General features: G+C 38.2%; 1 protein-coding gene across 4 annotated transcripts in view; it reads right to left on the bottom strand.

Annotated features, from left to right (window-relative positions):
• LOC146438176 (uncharacterized) overlaps positions 1-27,737 on the bottom strand; it is a 55,987-nt gene that overhangs the window by 11,162 nt on the left and 17,088 nt on the right. For 3 of the 4 annotated variants that reach the window (XR_014851681.1, XM_085058562.1, XM_085058560.1), the window contains exons 10-16: positions 25,901-25,965; positions 25,521-25,627; positions 23,498-23,609; positions 18,866-18,968; positions 8,858-8,897; positions 7,798-7,849; positions 1,429-1,540 (exon numbers count right to left, since the gene is read on the bottom strand). Coding sequence is in view for 3 of the 4 variants with exons in the window: in XM_085058562.1 (XP_084914688.1) it covers positions 1,429-1,540; positions 7,798-7,849; positions 8,858-8,897; positions 18,866-18,968; positions 23,498-23,609; positions 25,521-25,627; positions 25,901-25,965 (591 nt within the window). In the remaining variant the exon portion in view is untranslated. The remainder of the gene's footprint in view (positions 1-1,428; positions 1,541-7,797; positions 7,850-8,857; positions 8,898-18,865; positions 18,969-23,497; positions 23,610-25,520; positions 25,628-25,900; positions 25,966-27,737) is intronic. The other variant, XM_085058561.1, reaches the window with a different exon arrangement.

Genomic DNA, 27,737 nt, shown 5'->3' with positions numbered 1-27,737 from the left:
CACAAGAGGAGCTTTGCTAGCACATGCAAGTGGCAATAACAAGAAAAACAACATGAAAGACTAGGGGCTCACACAACAATCTCTTCTACTGGCACAGATGGATCAGAAAATCTACTCACAATCTACCTGAGCAACAACCTATCAGCATTAAACTGCTTTAATTATGACCTAAAGTTTTCTAATATACATTGGGTCACTGTGAAAGATGAGAAGAAAGTGTGATTATAGTTTGGTCTGGCACAATGGCTCCTCACTCGCAGAAAGTCACAGTAGCATGAAATTTGAAGAGGTAAAACCACACAATGAAAGAGGTTTATTTTGAGCTTGATGCTCTAAATCTTTCCCATGTTCACTTGCAAGCTGAAATGTGCCATGAAATTTGGCAGAAAATATTTAAGGATGTATTTATTTAATTGGGGAATATTATTTTTGATTAAAGATCTCACTGAGAGTGTATTTTCAAGTCCAGCTAAAGCTCATTGCACATTTTGGAGCAGACTACCACGCTTCATACAGTACAGAAATCACATTAATTTTAATAATTTCATTCAACATACAATTCAAGGCAAAATGTACCTCTTCAAAGACTGAAATTTGACAACATCTACATTGCATCAGCTGTAGAAATCTTTTCTCCATCAGACATTTTACACAGTCAGTCCCTGACAATCTCCCTTTAAACAAAACCAGTTCAAGTCAGCGTTCTGGTGTTCTCATTTATTATTAGCCTAATTGATTTATCTTTCATGATCTGTTTATCAGGAAATTGTTTGCATTTAATAAACATCTTAAACAATCTATGAAGGAATTCCCTTCAAAGCTAGGGAAAATGGTAATTTCAAATTCCACCCTCCCAGAACCACATCTAGCAGCATATTTTAAATCCATTTTCACATATTTCTCTTATCTATTCAACGACAACTAACAGTCCCTCACACTTGAGATAACCATGAAACTAAGAAAAATACTTTCCTCCTTTCTAAATGTTGACAGAAAATGCTTTAGCAGAAGCCATTTCTTTTACAGTTTAAGCCATTTGTCTTTTTCATCCATGCTGCCCTACATTAAGCCACAGAAGTAGGTAAGTATTTAGTCACATAGAGAAAACATTTATATTTACAACTAAGGGCAAAAGTTTAGAGATCCTGCTCAGGGGAAACAACCAGAGAAGTTCTGCTGTCTCTCAAAAGTGGGGTTTTACCTGAAAAAAAGCCTGAAGAATTCAGTAGTTAAATGCTGGTGTCAGGCACCTCAGAAAGTTTTCTCAAATTATAAAAAGGCAATAAGGAGTCCAACAGCTTTTTGCTTCTCCAATACTTAGAACTGTAGTCACCTTGGAAAAAAAAACCAAACCCAGGAGCTTTGCTAACACGATTTACCAGGACAAAGATAGCAAATTATGCATTCATAATACAAAGATGAACAAACCTTTCAATTCACTGCTGATCTTGGGCAGATCAAACGAAACCACCTCATCTGATGTAAATGTGAGATCCTCCTCAAATACCTCAACATGCTGCCCATTTAAAAACAGGTTGATCTGTACAAAGAACACAGATTGTCAAACAGTCAAATCAGAAATCCATTGCAATGTGAATAAATAAAGCACATTTCTAATTAAGTACCGATCTAGCATACTTCCAGTAATAGCTTTATGGATAAGGCTCTGTTACTCCCCTTTAAAAGGTCACAATACAGAAATAATTCATTATAAACCTAAAAGAAATCTTTGTTTAGGGAAAAAGAGGTATAAAACCCCCCCAAAAATGCTCTGCCCGGTTTGGTATTTTTTCAAGGAGGGCAAATCTCTCTCCATCTCACTCTATACACTGCAATACACGGAATTTTGTGTCAATACTCTTGACAGCTGAATCCCAAAACTTGAACATCTCCATCTCTGCCATGACACAACCCCCATTTCTTCTTAATGTTGCTGTTTGTATTAAAGACAAACTTCTCTCTGCATCCTGTATTAATCTTCAAATGTATTTTGCGAAAGCTGCTAAAAAAATACATCAATACTGGAATTTTAGGCTTGGTTGTTGCCCAGTAGCAACACTTAGAGTAGACTCTAAGTCAAGGACTTAAGTTTCATGTGCTCTGCCAGCAAGCAGGTGCACAAGGAGCTGGGAGGGAGCATGGCCAGGACAGGTGACCTGACCTGGCCAAAGGGATATTCCACACCGGAGAGCATCATGCCCAGTATATAAATGGGCACAGTAGGGAGTTAGCTGGGAGCTGCTGATCCCTGCTGGGGGACAGGCTAGGCATTGGTCAGTGGGTGGAGAGACACTCTGTTGTGCATCACTTGTCTTTCTTGGGTTTTATGCCCCTCTTTCTTTTTTGTTACCTCCCTTTTAATAATACCAACAACTGCTACTTTGTTTCAATTATTAAATTGTTCTTAATTAATTTTTTACATTTTTTCCAATTCTTATTCCTATTACACTGGGAACAGGGGAAGTGAGAGAGTGGCTGAGTGGCATTTAGTTGCCAGCTGGGAATAAACCATCCTTTTTCATGCCCAACATGGGGCTTAATGGGTTGAGATAACAACAAATCTGACTAGAACATGTTAGAACAAATTTGTTACAAGCATTCATTGTATTATACTGTATACTGGTCACAATGATTAATTTGCTCTCAAAGTTGATGTGTTTGTTCCTCAAGTTCAATTATGTAACACTTTACTTGCAGTATGTGTTCCCTGTTATGATGTTTATTGTCCATGGAAACTGGGCTGAGGTTATCAAGCTGCACTTTGTAACACTGGCTAATAACACAATATAATTGCTGGTTGTGAAACTAATATGGTATTTGCACTCAGCACTGCTGTCATCCCTGTACTTGGGAGTCACCTATCAGAAACTACTGGTAATTACACCTTTTCTCTTTGGCAACTCAATCCATGGAGGGGACATGCTTCCCTTCATTTCCTTCCCTTTTCATCCAGAGTAATTACAACAGATCTTGAGAATTTTTAATATCCTGGGATGGTCAAACTAGCATGTTCCTATCATTATGTCTTCACAGAATCAATGAGGTTTGGAAGGACCTCTGAGATCATTAAATCCAACCTATGACTCAACACCACCAGGTCAACTAGACCTAAGTGCCACATCCAGTCTTTCCTTAAACACTTTCAGGGATGGTGACTCCACCTCCTCTCAGGCAACTGTAGTGTGTGATAAGGTCTCCCCTGAACTTCCTTTGCTCCAGGCTCAACAACCACAGCCCCCTCAGCTGCTCCTCATGAGACTTGTGCTTCAGGCCCTTCACCAGCTTTGCTACCTTCTCTGGACATGCTCCAGCACCTCAGAGTCCCTCCTAAACTGAGGGGCCAGAACTGGACACATGACTCCAGATGTGGCCTCACCAGTACCGAGTACAGGGGGATGACCACTACCCTGGTCTTGCTGGCCACACTATTCCTGATACAGGCCAGGATGCCACTGGCCTTCTTGGCCACCTGGCCACACACTGGCTGTCTTCTGAATGCGTTCTAGGTTGTGTTTCAAGTTTAAACAACTATTTAAGAATACTACCCAGAGATCAGCCTTACAGAGAGAGACTTTGGGGTAATGGTTGATGAAAGTCAACATGACCCATCAATGTGCACTCACAGCCCTGAAAGTCAATAGAATGCTGAGCTGCATCAAAAGGAGTGTGTCCAGCAGGCTGAAGGTGGTGATTCTCCCCCTTTATTCTTGTGAGACCCCACCTGGAGCATTGTATACAGTGCTGGTGTCCCCAAAATAAGGACATAGAACTGCTGGAGCAAGTCCAGAGGAGACCATAAAGTTCGTAAGAGGACTGGAGCACCTCCCCTATAAAGACAGGCTGAGGTAGCTGGGGCTGTTCAGCCTGGAGTAGAGAAGGTTCCATGGAGAACTCATGGCAACCTTCCAGTATCTCAACAGGGCCAACAGGAATGCCAGAGACAACTGTTCATCAGGAACTGTAGTGATAGGACAAGGGTAATGGGTACAAATTGGAAGAGGGGAAATTTAGGTTAGATATTGGGAGGAAATTTTTCACTGTGGGGGTGCTGAGACAATGGAACAAGCTGCCCAGAGGGGATGCCCCATCCCTGGAGGTATTCAAAGCCAGCTTGGTTAAGGCCCTGAGCAACCTGGTCTAGTGAGTATCCCTGTCCATGGCAGTAAAGGCTGGGACTAGATGATCTTTAAATTCCATTCCATCCCCTTAACATTTTATGATTGTATGATCTCCCCTGAGGCTGGACAGTTGAGAGTGGCAGGGTGCCTGGGGTGGTACGGGCAAGTGACTAGGACTGTGAGCAGCTTGCATTTTGGAACTTCACCCTTGAACAAGTGCAAAATTCAGAAAAGCTAGTAAAATATATGGAAAAAGTATGTGGTCACCTTGGCAATTCCAGAGAGACACAAATCACTGCGATGTGCTGACCCAGGCCTAGCAAGCTCTGTTTCAACACTATTGTTCTCAAGGGGAAAAGAAAGTTTCTGGATCCAATGATAAAACAAAAGCCCTGCAGCTACTCCAAATCCAGCGACAGGCACTGCTGAGGAATGAGAGGACTAACCCTTCAGTCACTCCTACACACATGAAATGGGCACAAAGCTCAGCTTATAAAGGAGGATGAAGCAGGGCCATCACAAGAACAGAACAAAGAGGCAGAACAAGATACTTGTCATTAAATCAGCTGTGGGATATGCCAAAATATTTCACCTGTCTTCCAGGTCAGCACATTATCATCTGGCTGCTACGATGCTGGGATAATGGAGCTAGTAGCCTGTAATTAAGAAGGTAGGGAAGCCAAGAAGCTACAATCACTTTCTAGGGAAGGGGACATTGACAGGTGGATTTGAAAAAGTAGCCCAGGTCCTCAGCCTCTGAAGATGACTCCTGTTAAGTCTGAAGGAAAGGCATGCCTTCAAGGAAAATGCTGTATGTCACCCCAATAACAGGATCACAATGCAGGGAGGTAGCCAGTTCTTGAAGGAACTAGCCATGCCAGAGATGATTTATTATGACCTAACATGCAGCTACCCACAGACCCAGATGAAGCCTGATTCCCATGACCCACAGGGCAGCAATTTGTATGCAGCACATCATTGCTATGTGCCAACTGATTGGCAGCAATGACCTGGGGAGGCAAGAGGCACCAGCAGTGGATCAAGTGGCTTAATACTTCCAACAATATTAAAAACAAACAAAGAAAAAAAAAAAGAGAAAAAGAAAAAAGGTCTTCCTGCCCACATATATATGGATCAGCATCTCAGCTGTTAACAGTAAGCATCCTTTTGATCAAGAAGGATGTAGAAGGTACACACAGCACAGTACCCTTCAGTTTTACCTGTGGGGCCACTGATAGGACATGAAGAAGTGGGATGGGAGTGAGTGGCATCCATTTCATCTGTACTGGAGGAAATGTATTTTCATACTTTCCCAGTATGAAAGCTTCAGACACAATCAGGTTAAATTTTTAGAACAAAACAATATAAACCAACATAGCTGCAGCAGTTATCAGTGCTCAGTTGTCAGCAAATGCAGGGCAACTCTACTCAGCACTCTTTTTCAAGATTGCCCTTAAAGAGTAATAATGACTTGCCTTCAGTAGGTTTGCTGCAATTTCTCTCTACATAAAAGTTTTAGGTTACCTTCAAAGCACACATGGAAAATAACTACTATTTGAACTGCAAAACCACTGGTGATCTATGACAAAATGGGTGCAATTGCATAAAAGCAGTGGAAACAACAAATGAGACATTGAATCCAAACTGACACCCAGAAAGGTGTTATCAAACACAAAACAAAAGAACCCACTGTGGCACTGTTAACATAACTCAAAATCTGCTTATGGAATTTTTTTAGTTCTAGGTCAAATGCTGACCTAGAGCAACTAGACTCTTTGTAACTGGACTTCTAATTCAGAAAATCAGTTAATTCATACCTTACTTACTCTGTAATCTCTTATTGGACTATAGCTTTTAATACATGTCCAAAATTTTGAATCAAGGACTTGAAACACACCACATTTTTACCCTCAATATTACTGCAAGACAAAAGTGATAGAACACACTGCATTTTGCTGACAGCGTATCAGTGCACTTATCAGATTAGTTACACAGAGCAAGGACTTTGATTTTCTGTACTGAAAAGAGTAAATGAGACACTGCTTTCTTTCCTTGTTAGATTGGGTTACTATTTGATCTTAACAGCATTTTCCCAAGTCTGGAACACAGTGCTAATTAGTAAGCTAATACTCAGTTTGATGAACCCCACAGTAGTAGGCTAAACTTCCACAAAGATAATAATTTCACACTAAACTTGGCAAGGACAAGCCATTTGTATAAAGAAGAAGGTAAGTGATGATAAAATTAAGTACTTCAACTTCTCTAGACAAGAAAGGTGGGGTTTTTTAAAATGCTTTTCCTCGGTGCAGAGTTTATCATTAACTTAGATTTAATAACTAAATAGCATCTTCTCTGTGAAGCTGTGAAATTAAAGCATTTTCCATTACTGAAGAATACTACTTAAAGAATAGGGCTTGGTTGTGCTAAGTACTGTATGAGTGTTAAACAATGAAAACAAACCAGTCCCTTTCTGATTAAGCTGTTGTGTTTGTTTCTCCTTGCCTACCTTTTCACTTGCTGCCTGTGCTCCCAAAGTTTCCCTTTGTCACCCTAAGCAGAAGACTGTCACAATACCTGTGGCCTAACACAGACCAACACTCTGGCCTTTGGCCACTCTCTTGACAGTGGATGGGTGAGAAAGCTCCTACTGAGTATCAGGATGCCTTGGCATGAGAGGGATGCAATAGTTACAAGTTACTTGAAGACCTTGGAAAAAGAAGGGCATTTATGCAGTTTTGTTTGCAGTCTCCAAAGGATAAATTAAATATCTGATGGCACTCAGAAGAGCAGAGATCAATGTTTATAAATCCAAGCATTTTACCATTTCAGCAAAACCAATTTCTTCAAGTTTATCATGAAAGCTTTAAAGTAGACAGGGGCACATGCATCACAGAAAAGGAGTGGGGCCCTAGATGAACATGTCACACCTTACACTGTGATTTCTCACCTAGGGCTGCCTAGACATCTGAACGGTAAGTTCTTGGACAGAAAGAAACTATTGCTATGAACTGAACAGGGCCACAGTGTCACAGGCTCCTCCATGACAGTCAGCACAATAGCTGCACAGGCTTTCATAATTTTACAGTTTTTGTAATACAGGCAAGAACAGGAATTACTACTTCTATTTTTATAGACAGGGTATATGGAAGGATAAAGCCCCAATGTCTGTTAAGGTAAAACCTGTTGAATCAGAGGAAATTCACTGATTTTAGTATTTGTTCCGAGTAGTATACACAAAATATACCACTCCCAAAAAACTCAGATGATGTGTCCAAGTTCACAAGATTAATGTTCCACTCTGAACATCCAACTGCCTACTCCTTAAAGATGCTTCATTAACCTTCAAAAAAGTCTACCATTTTCTTACGCACTTTTCGCAAATGCAGGAAAAATAATTCAAACCTACAATTCCAGGAACGTGAAAAGAGAAGTTCAGTTTTGATGTAAGATGTTTCAAAATTAGCAGCAATTAAAATGGAAGGTTGGCAAGTTCAGCTGTTGCAAAACATTCTGTGAATAACAGACTAGCAACAGTCTCTGAGGAAATATTTTTTAATCAAAGTCACCAGAAAACTTTGCAGTTTTATAACTCAAAGTCACCACAAAATGCCAGAATCAGCACAATTTTTCAAATTACTTCAAAGAAAAAAGAACACAGATTTTAGGCAGTAAGTCTTACCTGAACATCGCTTTTGGGATAATAGAAGAAAAACGGCTTTAAAACCGGAGACCTAGACACAAAACAAGCATAAATGCATTTAACTAGAAATTAATGAAACTGGTAGATCATACACCTTTGGACTATTCATACACCAAACACTTGGGAAATTAAAGCCATTCAACCATGACTAGCAATGGTTTTTTGAACAACTCTGGAAAGCCTAAGAAGTGTAAAAACTACTTAAATTCCATTAAGAGTAGAAGATTTTGTTTAAAAAAATCCAAGAAACTTTTACTGAGGGGAGGTAGCCAAAATAGCAAAAATGTTTTCTTGACAAAGGATGTGCTTCAAGACACTTAAGTCTAGTGCACTGTCAGTAGCCCCACATTGATACCTAGGCTAGTTACACTGAGCTACTGGAAATACAGCCACAGGTTCTTCTCCCATCTTCATGTGCAGTGTTTGCTTAAGGACAGGAAAGTTTCAGATGAATAAACATGAAAAGGTGAGGATATAAATCACCACAAGATCTTAGCCACATCTAGAAAACAACTGAATCAAGCCAGGATTTATTTTTTTAATATGCTCAACATTATTATGTTCAGCTCAGTCATGAAATCCTTTAATGCTAACATTTTGTGGGATGTTCTGGCATTTGACCTTAATTTCAAGGCAAAGTGAGCTGATACAGATGTAAATTTGGTGGGTTCATATTCCAAAATAACAGCTACAAGAGAAAACTGGCCCAGAAATCTGCATATATTGACACAGTCGAGCTACTGCCTTGCCATGAAGTCACATTTCAAGTTTTCCCTACAGGTCATTAAGCAAAGACATTGCTATGAGCTTATCAGAAACATACATAACTCACATTTAATTCAATAAAGAATTTTACTATTTGAATGCATATCTTACAGCACTCACTATTATCTTGTCATCAGTTATTAAGCTCAGTGTGACACAGGAAGAATTAGCTGCTTCTGTGGTTGCTGTCCCAAGCTGGGGAAGCTTGTGATGGTGACTGGTAGTACATTATCATCACACATAATAACAAGTTAATGATCAGGAGTTAACTTACACTCTGGGGCGCCCTCCAACAATTCCAGTGAGGCCAGGGGCTGGAAAAAGAAATTAAATTCATGAAAGAATGGTTAAAACCATCTTCAAAACATCAGAGCTAGCAGCTTATCACAGCTTGATTTGGTCCTTTAATACACTTTTACTAAGTGCACGGAAATATCTAGAAAATTACATACATTCTCATGAACTGACAAAACTGAACATTTTATGCAAGTTAAAAGGCAAAATGTAACCGTGAATTTTAACAAAAAAATAATTAAATGTGCAAAGCATGAACTAAATCTTTAGAATCTTCTTCCAAATATTTTGTATATCAATGCCAGTGAGGTAATACATTTGATAGAAAAAGAACTTAGCTTTAGTTTTTTTGATTGTTCTGGTTTTATTTACTTTCAGAGCAGAGAAACAATTCTGATGGACCATGGTTTCTTTTAATATTTCTTTAATATGACTTTGCTTGTCTAGATTAACTGTTTAATTTGAGTCATTCTCTCTAGCATTTAAACTAACTTTGCTTTTTTGAGGTGCTGGCCATATGCAGATCCCATTCTCTGTGATACGCAGGCAATTTAAATAGCATTTAAATTGCCAGTGTATCACATAACAGCATTAATAGCATTAATCACATTAATAGCATTTAAACTAACTTTGCTTTTTTATGGTGCTGGCCAACGCAGATCCCATTTGCTCTCTATGATACATAGACAATTTAGGGGCTTAAGGCACTAGCAGATCCATGGTAAGTCAGCACCGCAATATCAGGTTGTCAGGCTCTACTATCATTAAACCCATCTGCCCAGCTCAGTACTTCTGAAAGAAACAGTTCTGCTCTCCTCATCCTGAGCATAGCTTCTTACCCTTCTTTCTGGCATGGACAACAGGAATACATGATGCATCAGAGCTCCAAATGGTATTTCAGGGGAAAGAAACAGTGAAGAGCATGTATTAAATCAGCCTAGGAATTAATCAGAATTGTTTTAAGCAGTGCTGTGGAAAGTTGCCCACCTAGTATATTTGGCCCAATTAATTCTGGCTAAAATGGGCCTCATGCTTTCTCCAGGTGTGAATTCTCTCTGTTCATGCTCCAAGCAAACTAAAAGCTATGAAACGGTGCCACGGTGATACTAAAGCTAACAATGACAACCTCTACTCCACAGCAGGTTCCAGCTTGTATTCAGTGCCTTGTCAGTGTGGACACAAACCAGTGGCAGCAGAGATTACAGCGCCTTGCCATATTCATGCTCATTGGAAGCCACTGCCAAAAATAAGTCTATGATGTTTGACAGTAAAGGGGAATAAATGCCTTCAAAAGAAGCAGCACCACAAATAACCACCTCCCTACTCAATACATTCTGCTAAAAAAAATGTGGTGGTGGCTAGAACATGAAAGAATACCTTACATGAGTATTACACAATTTTAAATGATCCAGTGAGGTTTCAGCCCTATACATCTTACCTGTGCACTCATTCAAGCAGAACTGCCACTCAGCAACAAAACTAGCTGCAGTGATTCTACTGAATTATGTGCCTAGTTTGTTTATTTAAGTTTCTGGGGAAGAAAGGTGGATATGGTAAGGTCATGCTGAAAATACAGGTCCATAAAGCTAGTTAAATTATCTGTGGATTGTCATATGGGTCACTTCCTGTTAGGCAGCTGAACTGCTCATTAAGGATACCAGATTTTGCTCCAACATCAATTTCAACTTCCGGAAAGCTCTTAAAGAAAGCTCTTCACTTGCCTGCTTTCACACAATGGACCTTGGCTCCTACAACAAAGTAGTTCTCTACATTGACAAGAAAGCAATCCAAGTAAGAGGAGAAACTGTTCACACCTCGAGGCTAAGATAACCTTCTACTGCTGCTTGCTACTGCTGGTCTTTGAGAAGTTCCTGAGCACAAGCAACTGAAACAGCAGATCTGTCTTTGGATGTACTACAGCTATCCCTGCAACTGCAGAGCAAAGCTACACCCATAGCCCAGCTGCAACATTATTAAGTTCTATGCTATGATTATTGTTTATGTGAATATAAGTAGGATGGAAGCCGTTTTAAGTCAAATTTAATTTTTATCTAGATGAAATTCCTAGCTAGGCTTCAGGCAGAGAAGATAAAGCCAATCTGAAATCACTGATTATAAGCCACAATCAGTTTGTTAATTTTGTAAACAGCTCAAGAGTTTAAAGTGTAAGCTACACCTCACTTCAACCCAGGACTCAGATTCCTATTACATTTCTCCAGTAAACCAAAAGAATGCAATGGATGGTGAAGTACACCCAAGTAACAGTGAACTTGTCACTGTGACCAGACCTACCTTCTGCTAATTGAATTATGATCTCCTTGGATCAACGATTGTGCCAAGAAAATTTCTTACAAAAATATTTCCTCATGCTGTACTTTATGCTTATGTTGCATTGCTTGCTTAAATATCTGTACAGGTGCTCCACCTCCTTCCTGGAAGACTTATCTTTATCTACAGTGACACAAACAATCTGTCATACCATGTATGTTTTATCTCTCCAGCTGCCTCTTGATCTTTATTATTTTCTCACCCTGTGAAACTCATCTGTGCATGGACTTGCAAATACAAATTCTTCTAAAAATCACATATGACATGCCGGAAAAGAGAGCAGGTTTCTAATAAATTCCATGAACAGAGGTAGCAGCAAACAAGAGTACTTGGGAAAACCAATGGTGATCTCAGTTGGGGCAATTCAGGCAATGAAAACTAGTCCCAGCCAAAGATGCATAAAATCAGCCCAAGTAAGTACCTATTTCAATTTGCAGAACCACCATGTTCTAATACATTATAATCTATGTCATATACACCACACCCTGTAAAATGCCCCACAGCAGAGAAAATTCTGGTTGGAACCTGCAATGAACCTATGAGATGCAAATTTCCAGCAAAACAAGCTTCACTCCTTCCAGCTCTCATTATTCCCCACTGGATTTTCAGATGGTGGAAAAGCCTGACGTTTTGCCTCCTTAATATTCCCTGTATCCTATGCCAATCCTACTTTAATAGTCATACCAAATTTTGGACTTTTACTTCTTATTCTTTAATCGATTTCTGTCAAAAAAACCTTCTGTATGACTCAGTGTATTTTTCAATAGAATAAACCATTATGCAACATATGAAAGATGCTAGATTGCATAAAGCATATTGTAAAATATTTTGGAGTAAAAACGCATGAAAATACTTCACCTACTTGAAATCTAAAAAGATTTAAGCACTTTTAAAATTTAATAAAACTTAAGCTTTTTTTTTTGAAGCTTCACCGAATTCCAAGATACAGTGATGTCTCTTGCTGAACAGCTTTCAGCTTTTGACCCTAAAGTTTGTCTCTCATGTTTCCAGTGGTTGAATTAGCTCAACCAATAGGTTATTAACATATTTATTGTATACTCTAAGGAATGATACACGTATTTATGCATAAAAACAAGACAAAGGAGTTTGGTTTTGTCAAGCATTACTTTTTTAAGTCATCAAACTAGACAAATCTGAAATCTCTGGTTTTATACTCAACATTTCTTACAGCATGTTTGAGCACCAGTGCAAAATGCATACAACCTTTTTTTCACAGGAGTCAATTGTATGTTCTTAATTATTCTGTCTATGTCCTCTGAAAACAGCAGATAGTTTATCTTCTGCAATACTACTCTCAAAAAATGGGGACTGCAGTAAACTGCTACAACAAGGACATTTCTAGATGTATCTTCAACACACTTAGGAGATCAGTCAAAATATTTACATATACTCAAGCACTTTAAAATCTCAAGTTGTATTAACCAGCTGTCATCTTAGTGTCAAACTCCGGTCATTTTAATGTGAAATAAGGGTCAGCACATGATTGCAGCTATTAGTACAACATTTCTTAGCTACTGAACCCCTGCTAAACTGCAAATGCCAGATTCCCACAGTAAGGCTCTTCTTGAGCCTCTTCTACACTGCATTTCATTTTGAATAAAATATCTGAATTGAGACAAAATAAATACACTAAACACAAATTATTTACATTTTAATCATCTGGTTGACTGGACTGTATATAATGAAGACATTTTCACTGAGTAATACAAACCTAGCCTATGTTTGCTAGCTTTTATGAAGTGAGGGTGAACTTCAATGGACTGGACAATGCAGTACTGCCCCGAACTCCCATAGGCTACTACGGATTTAAAAATTTGAGTTTATGTGTCCAGGATTCTCCACTGCCAAGTATAGGAATCTCACTTTACAGAACACGAAAATAGCTGTGAAGACCCCCACTACTAGGACTGAATAGTACAGACACACTGAAAGTCATACCTTTTTTCAGGAGACTAACATACATAAAGCGAACCAAACTTGCAGACTGCTGTTAAAAAAAATCCTATTATCAACTTTCAGACTATTGAGGACTAAACAGATAGAATAATTTTATCAATTAAAAGGTTAAACTCAGGTATTAATTGTAAAAAGTAATTAAAAGATGGGATAAAGTGTGTTTGGCCTTTTTTATTTTTTACAGTTTGTATGCCTTTAAATTCATCAGAACAGCATGATCCAAATGAAAACTGATTAAGTGTTTGAACTTGTGAACTAAATACCATACTCAACAAAAGTTTACAGTAAATGTCTTCCATTCCAAACAAAAAATAAACAACAAATCACTCTCCAACATGGCATGTCTATATACAGTAACTTCAAATTCTTTTCTGGGCTTAAGAGTCTCATCTGCAGTTTTAATGATGCTTAAAAACAGTTTCTGTGGAAGTATGCTCATGTGTCCTGCTGGTCTTCAACAAAAACAGTGGAAATTTAAAAAGCATTAGGGAAAAAAGTCAGAGAGTAACCATGAAAATCTCAGCTGTCCACTCTTGAATATGGAAGGTTCTTAAAAGATGCAACATTCTCAAAATGCGTATCTAAACAAACAAACAAAAAAAAGACATTCTCTCTTGCATGTCTAACTCCTCGTCTCTATTGCAAAGCACAAACACACACAGGCTTCAGCCCATTTCAACATATAGACAGCATTTCTTCTTTTTCACAGAGGATGAGATTTCATAAGAAACTGGGAATTTCAGATTGGCACAATGCCTTTAGATGGTTGTCTTTCCACTGATGTGAAGGGGACAGGAGAGGAATCAGCACTCTCAAATTGACCACAAGCTATACAATGGTCTCCTTTTATGAGGCCGACATTTTATTATCCTTGACATATACAAATGCAAAAAAATTTATCATCTCCAAAAATCACACACTGCAAAATAAGTCAGAAGTTAATAAATACTGACATTAAGACTTTTAAGTTTCCTAAAAAGCGCCTCTCTGACACTCAAGATCTAACATCCAAAGTTTTAAGTCTCTGAAGTAAAGCATTATGATGATCACTCCTCAACAAAATTGTGATGCGCTTTTTAACCACACAAAGAAAAATTTTCATTTTACTGCTGCTCCCTGCAAAGTCTGAAAAACTGCAACCGAAAACTCCCTCAAAAAGTTTACCAAGTAAATAGCTAAAAAACTTCAACTCAAGTCATTTAAATTTAGCCTACATGAAAACCACCAAAAGCAGGGTTTTAGTACTGATTATTGAAGAAATTAAACCCTATTTTATCTACAATTTATAATTTTCATATTATGTTACTGCCAAATAAAACTACCTACCAGCTCCAGCTCACAGCTCCACAAGCAGTGACTAGCAGGCTAAAAACACCTGATCAAACACCAGGAGTGACAGCGCTCCTGGATTTCATTACAAAAGATGCAGCAGGAGCTCTTGTGACTCTCCACCCTCATTCTGAATAATCAAATTTCCTTTCTCTTCTTCTCTACTCCCCATTCCTAAATTGTAGCCAGCTTGGTTCCCCCTTAAATATTGGTGGAGTTGCTTTTCAGCATTTCTTTACAGGGAAAGAAGAACCAAGGACTCTGATTCATATTCTTTTGTAGTTATGCTTTCTTCCACTATCTCAGGAAACCATCTGTAAGGCAGACAGAATATTTTCCAATGTTACTACTACATGTCAGAAAGCTTAGCTGATTGTCTTTACACACCTTGCTAAAGATTCTTTGACAAACTGCAACATGTGAAAATCATTATCTGTACAATTGCCCACACCACTCAAGAGTAACAAACACCAAACTGCTACTGAGGTGAAAGAAGAATATAGTTAAAAACAGTACTGCACAACCACTAGATACAGTCCAAGCAGGAAAGAAAATATTTCCCTTTTTTTCTTTTTTACTTTTTGTCCAGTACAGATTTAAAAGTGTACTTTGTTTTTTAAAGGTCACTCTTAAATGTCCAAAAGTAACAGAATGAAGTGTTTCAGTTCAGGTGCCATCACCCTGCAAGTCAACAACTTCTCCTTCCTCCCTGGTGTCCATTATGAAGAATTTGCAATCTGTTCCTGCATTTCCTCAGTTCTTCATTAAAAGAATATGCAAAACAAGAAAGAAGGGTTATTTGCAAAGACTCTCATAGTCACTATCTCAACTTCTGGAAGTGAACTATTGCAGTACAGTTGGGAGGGGCATGGCCAAGCTGGCAATCTGAAACACAGGACTTCGTTGTTTAAAGGATTTTCATCAGGAAAAGCCACTAGTGCTTACAATTTCCCTTGGTGTGTATCCCCACAACTGCCGCCATTCTGGCAGAACGAAGCCACATGAAGTGGCTTCCATGTGGGAAGCACAGAACCACATTTGACAGGCATGCTCTACCCATGTAAGAGACAGCAGCCACAGCTATTTTTATTCAATGCCAGTGAGAAAAAGTGGGACCTCAGGTGCTCACTGCCCAGAGCACTTACACAGGGCACACGAGGCTCAGGTTCTGGGTTCTCTGTCTGTGGACATTCTGAGCCTCCCCCGAGACTGACCAAGCTGCCATGGTACATGCTCTGCCTCTCATTCAAGCTGGGACATTTTGGAGAATTGTAATCATTTGCAGAAATGTCCCAGTGAAATAGAGGGAAGGAAAAACAGGGAGGGAAATGAACAACAGGTGCTGTTACTAGACAATTCACCTAGGACAACAACGTCAACAGTCTTAGTTCTGGCTTCTGTTCCCAATATCACTTACCCATCTATGCAAGTCTTGTCTGTGGAGCTGCCTGTTTTAAGACCATTAAGCATCAGGAATTCCTCGCTCTACTCTTCACAGCAAGTTCTGGAAGTCTACACAACTGTCAGAAACTAAGCATCATTAAGCTGATGCAGTTATTAGTACACCACTAATTACTGTTTGGCAGTCTTGCAAAATTCTAAATCTCACTGAAGAAAAGAAAACAAAAAAATTTCTTCTTGATCACTGCTTTAAACATATTTCACACCAACGAGTAGCCTACTAAGCATTTAGATCCCAAATCTGACCTTTCTCTGCTGACGCAAGAGTTTACGGGTGCAGGTAATACACAAATTTATTCCACAACAGCAACTGAAAGAAGCGACTGTATGGAAACAGCCCCAGCCTATCTTTCACAAACTAAAAAAAATAATGACTATGTGGCTGTTCCAGCACTTGCAAGCATGTCAGGAAACAGCTCTGATACCCTCTGACACTAGTCATTTATGTCAGAGGCCAAAAACCTTGTTGCAGTTCTGTACCTGGCAAGGAAAAGTGCTATTTATCACCAGATGCCTCAGATGATCCCAGAAATAGCCTCCTTCCCATTGCTGCTCATTAGCAGTAGTTCCATAAATTGAAACAGATTTTGGGGTTTTTTTTTTTTGAGAATAACTGCTACAGGCTGTTCTAAAAACCTGAAACTGTTCCTTTAGGAAACAAACCCAGCACCACAGCCATCATCCACACAGACTGCCTAACCCAATTCTGCACAGGCATGCATTTGCTTCATCACTGAAAGCCCTGATAACAACAACTGAAGGTCTGCCAACCACCTCAAGGCACAATGTTCACGTGTTACAGTAACTTAATTTCAATTCTACAAATACTCCACCCAACCCATGCAGTGCAGACTTTTTCATTCTACAAAGATGTACAGTAAAAGGAAAAAACCAAACCCTTAATAAAACCAACACTTTCAGACTTCAAACGTGGCTTATATACACAGCAAGTACTTCACAAAAGAAGCACAGATTAAGAATGGAGAGATAAATACAGATCCATTAATTTTGGATCTTATTAATAAGTAATTATTTTAAAATCAACCCAGCCTTCCTTAATTCAAAAAGATGTTTTCTAGGGGACTGCCTATGCATATATAGAATAAATAGTAAGAATGGACTTTTACTTTCATAGCCTGCTATGTAGAAACCACTGTGAAAAAGAAGAAACTACTTCAATTATGAATCCCTAACTAGTTACAGAAATGATAGCTCGGTCCAGCTGAAAACACCATTTTTCATTCGTAAGGAAAACATCAAGTCTTTAGGAGAAACTTACATCTATGAGAAATGCTGACTTACTAATCAGCCTTCAGAATTGCTAAATTTTAAAATGTCATCTCAATGAATATTTAGTTAGTTCTACATGATCATATTCTATACTGTAGGGACAAAAAAAGAAAATAAAAGACCATGTACAGACCTTGTCTCAATGAACACAATTTGAAAAAAAAACCAACCTGTGTTAAACTATTCTCTGCTACTACTGTAAAGACTATAACATATAGCACAGAATGCAAGAATGTGCACACTGCTATACAATTTTTAATCCACTGGAAAAAAAAATTAGTTCCTTAATTGCAAGACAACACCTAACTATTCCTCCATTAATCAGGATTCTAGATTTGCTATGGAACTTCAGAGTTTCATGCTAAGCCCATGGAATTTAATATTGAAGATCTGTGTAAATCCTAGATATAGTCTTCATTAAGGTATGGTGAAGCCATTGCAAAAATATGCAAGCTCTTGTCCTCAAAATAGGCTGTCAAAATTTAAATCCATTTAAAATGGATAGTAAAAGTGGGATGGGTACTCACGATTTAAGCACCAAATCACAACACATGAACAAGCTATTTAGAACTGAGATGGATGTAGTGGTGACACAGAAGGAACTTGAGCACAGGAAAAAAACAATTTTGCTCAAAATAAACAAACAGTAGGTCCCCCTAGAAAATTGAGTGAATTCAATGACACATACAAAGAACAAATGCACTTTTTTTTGGAACAAACATTTGGTAAGCAATAGAAGCACAGATCATTTCATATTAGGTGACCCTTAGGCAAACAGTTAAAAATATACCCTCAAAACTAAGACTGACTTAATTAAATTCCAGTGGTTTGATTTTATCTCACACATCAATTAAAAAATAAATCTTGCAACAGTTGCAATACATCACAAAATCAAATGCTGAGGACAGAATAATTTGAGGTTAGACTTAATATGGCAAGATGAGAATTCAAGTTGGGTAGTTAATATGCACTGTGAATGCAGGTTGTTAGCACCATCACTGCAGTATTAATTTTTTTAATTATACCTGAAAGTTTCAATTACTTACACAAGCAGCTATATATTAAACAGGTCAGAAGTACAGTAGCATCAATAAAAGTCCTTTGCAGTGACACCAGATAAAGTACGAAGAGAGCTTTCAAAGCTCTCAAACTGCACATCTCTTCATAAACTGCAGTGTGATAGCTGGACACTGTGGTTAATTTTTGCCAGCTGAGTAACACTCAGTGTTATTGCCAGTGAAGTCTCTAATAGCATTACTAAGCTTTAGGAACATGATAAAAAAGTAAAACACTGTTGCACATTAGTGCAATTACATATAGGAAAACAGACAAATGAGGAAAAAGAGAAAAAAACCCCAGAAAAGTAGCAGCAATGGAAGAATAAAAAGTCTCAAAGGAATACAAAGGTGACCTTCCAGGACTTTCATTTTATCATTTTGCTAATGTCTGTGGGTCTCATTTCCACACCAAACATATAATATTTTAAAATATTATTATTTCACAATGAACAATACAATGAAGCTGAACATGACTAAATTTTTGGGTGCTAGTCATGATCAGAGAATAAAATGTAACTTTAAAATTCTTAGAAGATGATATTTACCCATGCCAGTTCCAGCTGGTGCAATCTCTTTGGAGAAGATTTCTACAGCTTCTCTTTGTTTATGGTGTACAGCAAGCCAAATAACAGCTTCCCGAGGACCCTGCTTCAAAAAGGTTGAAATTACATTAGCTTCGATGCAGAACATCAGTTAAATTTAGAAAATTGAAAAATAAATGTAGCTCAGCATTTGAGTTAAGTAATTCAGTGACATCACTATAATTTGCTATTAACTTTTCATTATCTTTATTTTGCTACCGTAGAATCAGCTACTGGGTATTTCAAATCATTGGGGCACTGTGCCTCTTCTTCAGCATTCTCCAAGAGTCAAGCACTGTTACTAACAATGCCAAATACTTGGCTTCACTCTCAGTGGAACTGCCAAACAAACTTTCCTCTTATTCTAAGTGCACTGAGAGTACTCTGAGGCCAAGTTAGAGAGCCAGGTTCTCTTAGCATCAAGAAGGAAGCAGATCTGTCTACAAAAAAGAATTCAAACTTGATCCTTGGGAGATAAATGTGACAACAGAACTTGTAAAAACCACATTTTCAGAGAAAAGAGCAGATGCTCCCTCTAAAGGTAAATCAAATCAGTACTGTGCTCCCTACTCCAGTCAAAACACTTCTCCTTGCAGACAAGCACTGTCTCTCACTTCAAATTTTACTTCTCTAAAAATCTATTTTCAGCCACTGAAGGACCTACCACTGGAATCAATACACGGGTAAAAGCCTTAGAGCAAACATTAGGTCTCATTGAGGGTAAAGACTATTTATTTAGGAATTTGCAAACACTGGTAGGTACCACCTTTGGTCTGTCTTTAAATCTTCAAATATGTGAAACCTGCTCACAATAGAGGTCTGTCTCTGAGTGTCTCTTTCTTGTCACAAAGCACAAGTACAAGTACAAATGAAATAGGACTGCACCAGGTATCATAATCTACTGGTCAGGAGTTTCTCACCCAGCACTACTCTGTTAGTATGGAGCTCTGCAGCAATGTATTTCCTCTCTCTGGAAGTCAGGGGTTTTTTTGCGTTAACGAACACAAAGTTTCTAAAGATTCCTTGGTAATGTTACATTAAATTCTTGGTTTACTTAAATAAATATAAAATTCAAAAGAGGACAAGTTTGACTACAAGACACTAGGACATTTATTCCAATATTTATATCCTTCCTTATGTCAACAGGAAAGGATATGTTTAATGAATGCACGAAAAAAATCCCTATGTTTGGGTGGGGTTTATTTGTTTCATTATTCTACAGAGCTCAAAGCACTTAATAAATCTCTGAATGTCCTGTCTAATGAATTCTTTTAAATTTGGTAGCTTTTGGTATTCTAAAGAGACCTTATCTTAAACTACAAAATCCTCTATTCCAATTCAAATCCATGAGATAAAGCTCACAAAAAGAGGATCACTTGTATCAGGTTATACCAAGGGAAGGAAACTTCTTACTTTTTAGCTGGTGCTCAACTCAAATTCATTATTGAGGGGCCTTCTTGATTTAGTATGTTTAAACCAATGTCCTAAACATTCATGAAGCTGAAAGACTATTTTTCTCTCCTCCCAATTCTAGTGGCATATATACACAGTGGTACTCTGAGGTACAGCAATGATAAAAAAAATAGAAGCAATTATGTTTAAGTACCCTGAGACAGACATATTCATAAAGACACGGATCATTTCTCAGCCTCCAAGCTCCCAGCCTGGAAAATACCTGCCATAATACTCTCATGTGGGAAATCCTGCATACTTGATTCACATTGCTATTAGATGATCTCAATACTTGTGTAGGCAAACCCTAAAATTAAAGTTTAGTAGAGCCAAGGCAGGAGAGGTAATGTTATTTCTGATCACGCAGATCACACATCACTTGAAGGACAAAAATTTCCTTCTATGAATACAGAAACAGATGTCCTGATTAAGATAAAACAGGTAAGAAATCTGCTTTCCAGTTTAAAAGTTTCACTAGGTTGTAGCAAAAAAAGAGTTGCTACACAGGAAGTGTGCAGCCATGCAACAAACCCAACAAATGCATAATCTTAACATTCGATGTTCCCAAAGCTATCACAAGATTCATTAAATTACTACAAATAATAATCAATCAGAAATACTCTTGCAAAAAAAAAAATCATGCATTCACATCTCTTTCTGGTTCTACACTGTGCCGAACATTCAACATTCCACTTGAAGTTCCATGTTTACTTCCTTGCTTGCAGATGCAAGATACAATGGTCTCTGAAAATAAGCTGAATCTTGTTTTGAGTGGATGAACCCAGCATTAAAACTGGGTATACAGACTGAAGTCATTAACCTTACAGAATCAGAACGAACACAAAAAATAGCAAAACAAAGTCTTCGCAATGTCTTGCATATCAGGTGACAAAGGGTTAGCAGAAAACTAACAGAGCACATAAAGTTTTTATGTGGCAAACTCTAATGCCTGATGTACTATTAATAGATGCCTTCTACATTAAACACTTCCAGTATTTCTAAAACATGAACTCACTGACGCTGTGTCACTGTCATAACTCCTTCCTCCTCAACAGAACAGGAGGTATTAAAAATCAAACACCACTAAAATTACTCAAGTGCTGATTCGGGTCCCCTTCTAGCTCACACTGGGCTGGTGCTGACAAAGCAAGCTACCAGAGTAACAGGCAGCAACCACGTCAACAGGCAGAGAAGTCTGAGAAAAAGAAGTGCTTGCCTTTCCTATTTCTCAAGGATATTTTGTGTTGTCAGGAACAGTCAATACTCCACACAGCAGCTCAGACTACACTATGCAGGCTTACATAAGGCTGGGATACACAGTGATTTCACAGCTGCAAAGGGAAATCACTGCAGCAGTCTGACAGATGTGCATGAGTAGTCTGCACTGAGCTCTAAATATTGTTCAACTTACCCTGTCTTGGTATTCATTTACGTGTTTGCTTCTTTGCTTCTAATTTAGATGGTAGGACTTTCAAAGCAGGAACTATTTTCCTTAGGTGTTAATATACTGTCTAGCATAGTATGGCTCTGGTTTTGAGCACTATGATTTGTAACCCAAATAACCAGGTCTAATTTTGCATGGAAAGACACAGTAGGAAAGAGTTTTTAAGAGACTACATTATCCCTACCTGAAGCCCCAATGGGCAAACATTTTCGTTGGGATTCTAAGCCTTTCTATTTTAAATGGAAAAGCAAACTCCACTCTCCAACCCTTTTTCTCAAGCTACCACGTCTGCTTTCCAGATGAAAGCTCCCCTGGCTAGTTTCTTCTAAAATGCTGGAGGAAGCATGAAGGGGGAAGGCAATAGAGCTGTTTCCTGTATTTCAGCCTTAGCTCTCACATCCTGCTTCAGGCATGCATGAAAAGAACATACAATGGCAATAATGCTCTGTTTACTTTTAATGTAAGACCTGGGAACTGAGGCTGGAAATACAGAAAGTACTACAAATACTCTCTTTCGCTTGAAAAATTTCTTTAGTGTACTGTAAGCAAGGCAAATCAGGAGGCAGAAACTGTTCTTCATTATTCACTTTGTACAATGAGAGAGAAAACTTCCTATGTAACAATTTAAAGAATATATTACAATGCATAATCATAAGGATTTGGTACAAACAGAACACAGACAAGTTGAACATCTGGAACATCTGTTCCTATGTTTCAAAATTTTGATTCTGCACTCTTAGTAAGACACTTAAAATTGCAGGTTTTATGGTCCTACAATGAAAAAGACCACGTTATAAAGCTCAGTCTTCAGGAAGCAACTCTTGCTGCTTTGCTGAGGGAAACTGAAACTCAGGCACTGAAATTAATAGCTGCAGATATAACTTGGACCAATTTCTAAGAACACTTAATTTCACTAGTAAGAAGTTCACTATCCTTTTGCATGTCACATTCTCCTTTAGATACAAATTATTGGCTTTAAACATCACTCGTAAGAACAAACTCAGATTTGAGTTTTGCCACGTGTACCTTAAGAGTTTTGCAAGACTGCCACCGACAAAGAAGAATTAAATGCTACTGTATTGGAACAAACTAAGCTGTCTAAATATTTAAAGTGCATCTAAGTGAGAACATGATTTACAGTCTTTTTCCTTTAGAAAGGACTTTCATTCTCTAGATTAGGAAAACAGACCATGGGTATCACAGCTGCAGTGTCTATGGCTATCATTCATATTCCTACACATTAATTTATGCACTGACAAAATACAGTGCAAAATTACACAGTTAAATATTATTTCTCAAATAGTACTCAAAGACAATTTTAAAGTTGTGCAGGCAATACTAATGCTGACATTTCCTGACTGCAATATTTATAATGTGGTCTTTTAGCATTACATCTAAAGCAATTTAAGTCTATGCCACAGAAGTTTTCATAGCAAAATATTTCTTCAGATGGAGAACATCAGAACAGAGCACAACATTTTTGTAAGATTTTAGATCAGTGCTTCTGGAAGACCCAATACTACAAAGACCTTGTCAGTGTTAATTTTGTACATTGAGTAGTGACAGTGAGTTCTTTGCAACATGAAGGGGTGAAATTCCCAAGATGATAGTGACTTCCTTTAAAGTTATGGAAAAGATAACAATATGGAAAGATTAAAAGAGGTCAGTAAAAGTTTAAGAACACTCCACTGCATACTTACACCATCTATACTCCTTCTAGCATGAGGTCCATATGTATCTTCAGACCCTAAAACCTGCATGTTAACTGCACTGTAATCTTCATACCCAAGCTGACTGAAAATAAGACGAGTCCTGCAACAAATGATTTTTTTTTAATTAGTAAACTGTCTCAAAATGATTTTCTGAAGTAGCCCTGCATGGTCCACAAAAGTTAGCTCTGTCAAGTAGCTGCATAAAAGATTTTATCAGTTGAAATACTGGAATTATGTTAAAGATTACGAAAGCATTTTTCACTGGTGGAACGTTTTGAAGACACTGCTAATATACCATCATTGTCATGAATATTAGCACAGCACCTGAAATAGTGAAGCAATGTACAGGACTCGTATACAAAATATAATTTTTTAATTGCTGTAAAGAGATGGAAGGGGGTTCATGCACCACAAATGAGGCCACCTTTATTTTTTATGAGATTAAAAAAAAAAAAAAAAAAAAGACAGACAAGCTCATTTAAGGTAACTAAATCTGCAAACTGTGTCTGCACTGAGTTATTTTAAATTATTTATCTACAAACTGTACATGGCACTGGTGACACTGCACCTCAAATCACCTATTCAGTTCTGGGACCCTCACTTCTAGAAGAACATTGAGGTGCTGGTGCATGTCCAGAGAAGGGCAGTAAGGCTTGTGAAAGGTCTAGAAAACATGTCTTATAAGGAAAGGCTGAGGGAGCTGGGGGTGTTTAGCTTGAAGAAAAGAAGGCTCAGGAGGGACCTCATTGCTCCCTAGCAGCACCTGAAAAGAGGCTGTACTGAGGACAAGGCTGGTCCCTTCTACTGTGCCTGCCATGAGAGGAAATGGCCTTAAACTGAGACAGGGGAGATTCAGATTACATATTAGAAAAAGTTTTTTCACTGTTCAGGTTGTCAAGCATTGGAACAGGTTTCCCAGGGAGGTGGTGGAGTCACCATGCCTGGAGGTGTTTAAGAAGTGCCTGGATCTGGTGCTGGGTGATGTGACTTAGGGATTACAGTGATGGTGCTGGGTTGATGGTTAGACTTGCTGATCTCAAAGGTCTCTTCCAACCTTGACGACTCTATGATTTTATGAACAGAAATTGGTAAAAAGACTGATGGCAACATTTCCTGAAGAGTTATAGTTGCTGATAGAGCGTTCTTTGATAGGAATCAGAACAGCTTAATTCTTACTCTCTCTCTGACACACTTATCTTTTGATGTGTCAAAGAAACAATTCCACATATTAAGCTGTTTAAGACTACATTTGAGACGGAGAATATATTCTTGTATATTGTAATTTTCGAAACAGAGAACTTGCCCACAGGCATGCCTAATGGGCCAGAGGCCACTCAGCATACCAGTTAATCAGCCTTCAACTACCTCACATCAACTTTCTTCTCCTGGTTGCTCAAGAAAGCCCAATAAACAGGCTGAATTTATTTTCTAAATGTCAAAGAGGCAGCAGCACCACAAGCTGTTTCAATCAGACAGAAGATTCACACAGCCTGATCTGAGATAATGTCCAAGAGCAAACATGAAATGGAAAACACACCATTCTATTTTTTTTTCCTAAAATAACCACCTAGCTTCCAGAAAGATTGATTTTCGGAGGTTATGAGTCTCCAAGCCTTTGTATTTCATATTGCTAAGACCTTTTACAAAAAATTCTGTGAAAGTTGCTGAAAACTAGTTTCACATGGGTTTATCTCTGGTATCCAATAAAATTTAATCTGAATCACTGCTTTTCCCTCACTGATTTGGGTTTCTTTCCAGTATCCAACCATCTATTTTCAAAAATATTTGAGACTTTTCTCACTCTGTCAAATGTAGCTGAAGTGTAGTTATATATTGAAAACAGTTTTCTGAACAGGCTACTTAAGTCTTGAAATGTCATCCCAACAGGAAAACTATAATCTTCTGGGATTCTTACAAGGTTAGTAATGTTGCCATCATGTGTCACTGTTCTATTTTCATCATCTCTGGAAAAAAAGCAAGCCAGAACCCCTGCCAAGACTCAAATACCAACCTTTGCAGAATACCTTCCGCGGTGCGTTTTGCTTTTTGTACTGCCTTTGGGCCTCCCACTGGACAGACAGCAGTGGCTCTGAAGCCATCAAGATAAGTGGCATTTACCTAATGATAAAGGTATTATGAAGTTACATGGAATTCAGTACTGATAGGCTATAAATGCCCTCTGGCAATCATTACCTATACAAAAATACACTTCTTAAACAAAGCAACAGGTCCTTATGTATCAAATAAGCTTTGCCTTTTCAATTTTTCCTCCTCTTTCTTTTATCCCTGGAGCAGAGAAGATGAAGACAGTGCAAAGCTTTAGCATTTTCTCCAAAATTTAAGGTTTTATAAATCAAAAAGTATCTTTCACTTCACAGAATGAGATAATACCTTATAAAATGTTGAAGGAGGCAATCCCTTGGCTCCACAAACTTTCACTGCTCCACCATCAAAACCTATAGTGGTTAAAAATCAGTATTTAAGCTTCTTCAATACAACTTCAAAGACATTCTTTTGTGATATGTATTCATCAAATGAACTTAATTAGAAGGCAAATCACTGATAGCTATACTGCCACAGAAGAGAGCACCTTTCAGAAAACAGTCCTTCCTGCCTTAGAAAGAACAGCAGCAAACTGGTGACTGAATTTATGACTTCCACAAGCCTTTTAAAAGGGTGACTGAAATGTTTATTCATGCACTTCTGAAATACTTAACACAGAAAGCAGCCTTAGGACTTTGGACTCAATAGTTATGTTCCACTTAATGTCCAGTTACTGCACACACACAGACACACACAGAGCACACAATCTACTGTGGCTGGCTGGAGCACACTGCAGTTCCTCACTTGGTAAATAATCAAAACAAGGCGAGAAACCAGGGAGAGCTACTTTCTGATAGCTTAGTAAGTGAAGGGATAACTTAAATTTAGATTTCTCGTCAATATCAGAAACAGTCTGAATACATGTTCAAGGGCAACAACTGTGTTCAGCATTAGGAATATTAATGCCCAAAAACAAAAAAAAGGAGGAAATGCTATGATGGCATCAGGTTCAAGCTTGAACTGGAGAAAATCAGTAGGTGCTACTCCTAGAAAATAAGCAGTGCAGGAGCAGCACCTCAGGTTTGAGAGACAGAATTATACTGTAGTTCACCTGTACTTAACCTGTGCTTGCAAATATTTAAGAAGCAGTTCAAAGCTCTACACAAATACCCTGAAAAGATCAGATCAGAACATATCTAAAAAAGTAAATGTGATTAGTACAGATTTTACACGCCACTCAAATGACATCATCACTCTCTCTCAAGACTGACACGAGGTGAATTTAACTCTCCCAACAAAGAGCTCCATCCCTCCATTCTCGGCAAATATCTGGAAGAGTTTCATGTTCCAGGTGAAAGAGTAATACAAAGAAAAAAAAATACCACAAAACCAAATGCACAGCATCCATTGGCAAAAAGAAAACAGAAGCACCTCTCAGCTCAAACACTGCAAGTAATCCAGCAGGACAATAAAACTGGCAATATAAGCAGCAAAATTAGATAGCTTGCCTGTTTTTACTGGTGTACATGTCAAAGCACTTCAAACGAAAATATTTAAGCAATCTGCCCATTTTCCATCTGTTATATTTCTAAGAGGACTAACTGAAAGTTCATGTGAAAGTTCATTTTAAGTTCAAACATGTCATATCAGGTCATTTGCAAGCTAAAAGTTCATAGGAAGGTTAGGGTTTCTTTTTTTAAAAGCGAAAGACTAGGGGCTAAGAGCAGCAAGCTGGCCTTATCAGACTGCCATTGGGTTATGTGTGCATGAGCAGAAGATTCACTGTACCATGTTACGGTACTTTATTACGAAAGTAAAATATTTTTTATGTTACCACGTTCTGGGTTTTATCACACTAAGTTTTTAATTTGAGATTTCAGTTGTTCTAAGCTTTAGAAAGACACTTGGCAGACCGTCACAGATAAGTTCCACTAGAATGAAAAAAATATAGGTGCAGCAAAAAAGCAAACTTTAGATGACTGTAGATAAAATTTTTTCAAGCTGTCTTACTCAAATTACAGCTCTTCAAACCTGTTAAGCCTGGGTTTTTTTTGTTTTGCTTTTGAAGCTAAATCCTGAACATACATTATATCCACCTTTAGTTTACTGGCTGTTAAGTGTTTTGAGGATAGCAAATGGACTTTTTAAAAAAAGATTCTCTGGTGGAAATCCTGTGCCTAATCAT

Source organism: Lichenostomus cassidix, chromosome 4 (assembly GCF_008360975.1).
Source record: "Lichenostomus cassidix isolate B80296 chromosome 4, HeHo_3.0, whole genome shotgun sequence".
In the NCBI taxonomy this organism is placed as follows: Eukaryota; Metazoa; Chordata; class Aves; order Passeriformes; family Meliphagidae; genus Lichenostomus; species Lichenostomus cassidix.
This window is presented reverse-complemented; position numbering and strand designations above follow the sequence as displayed.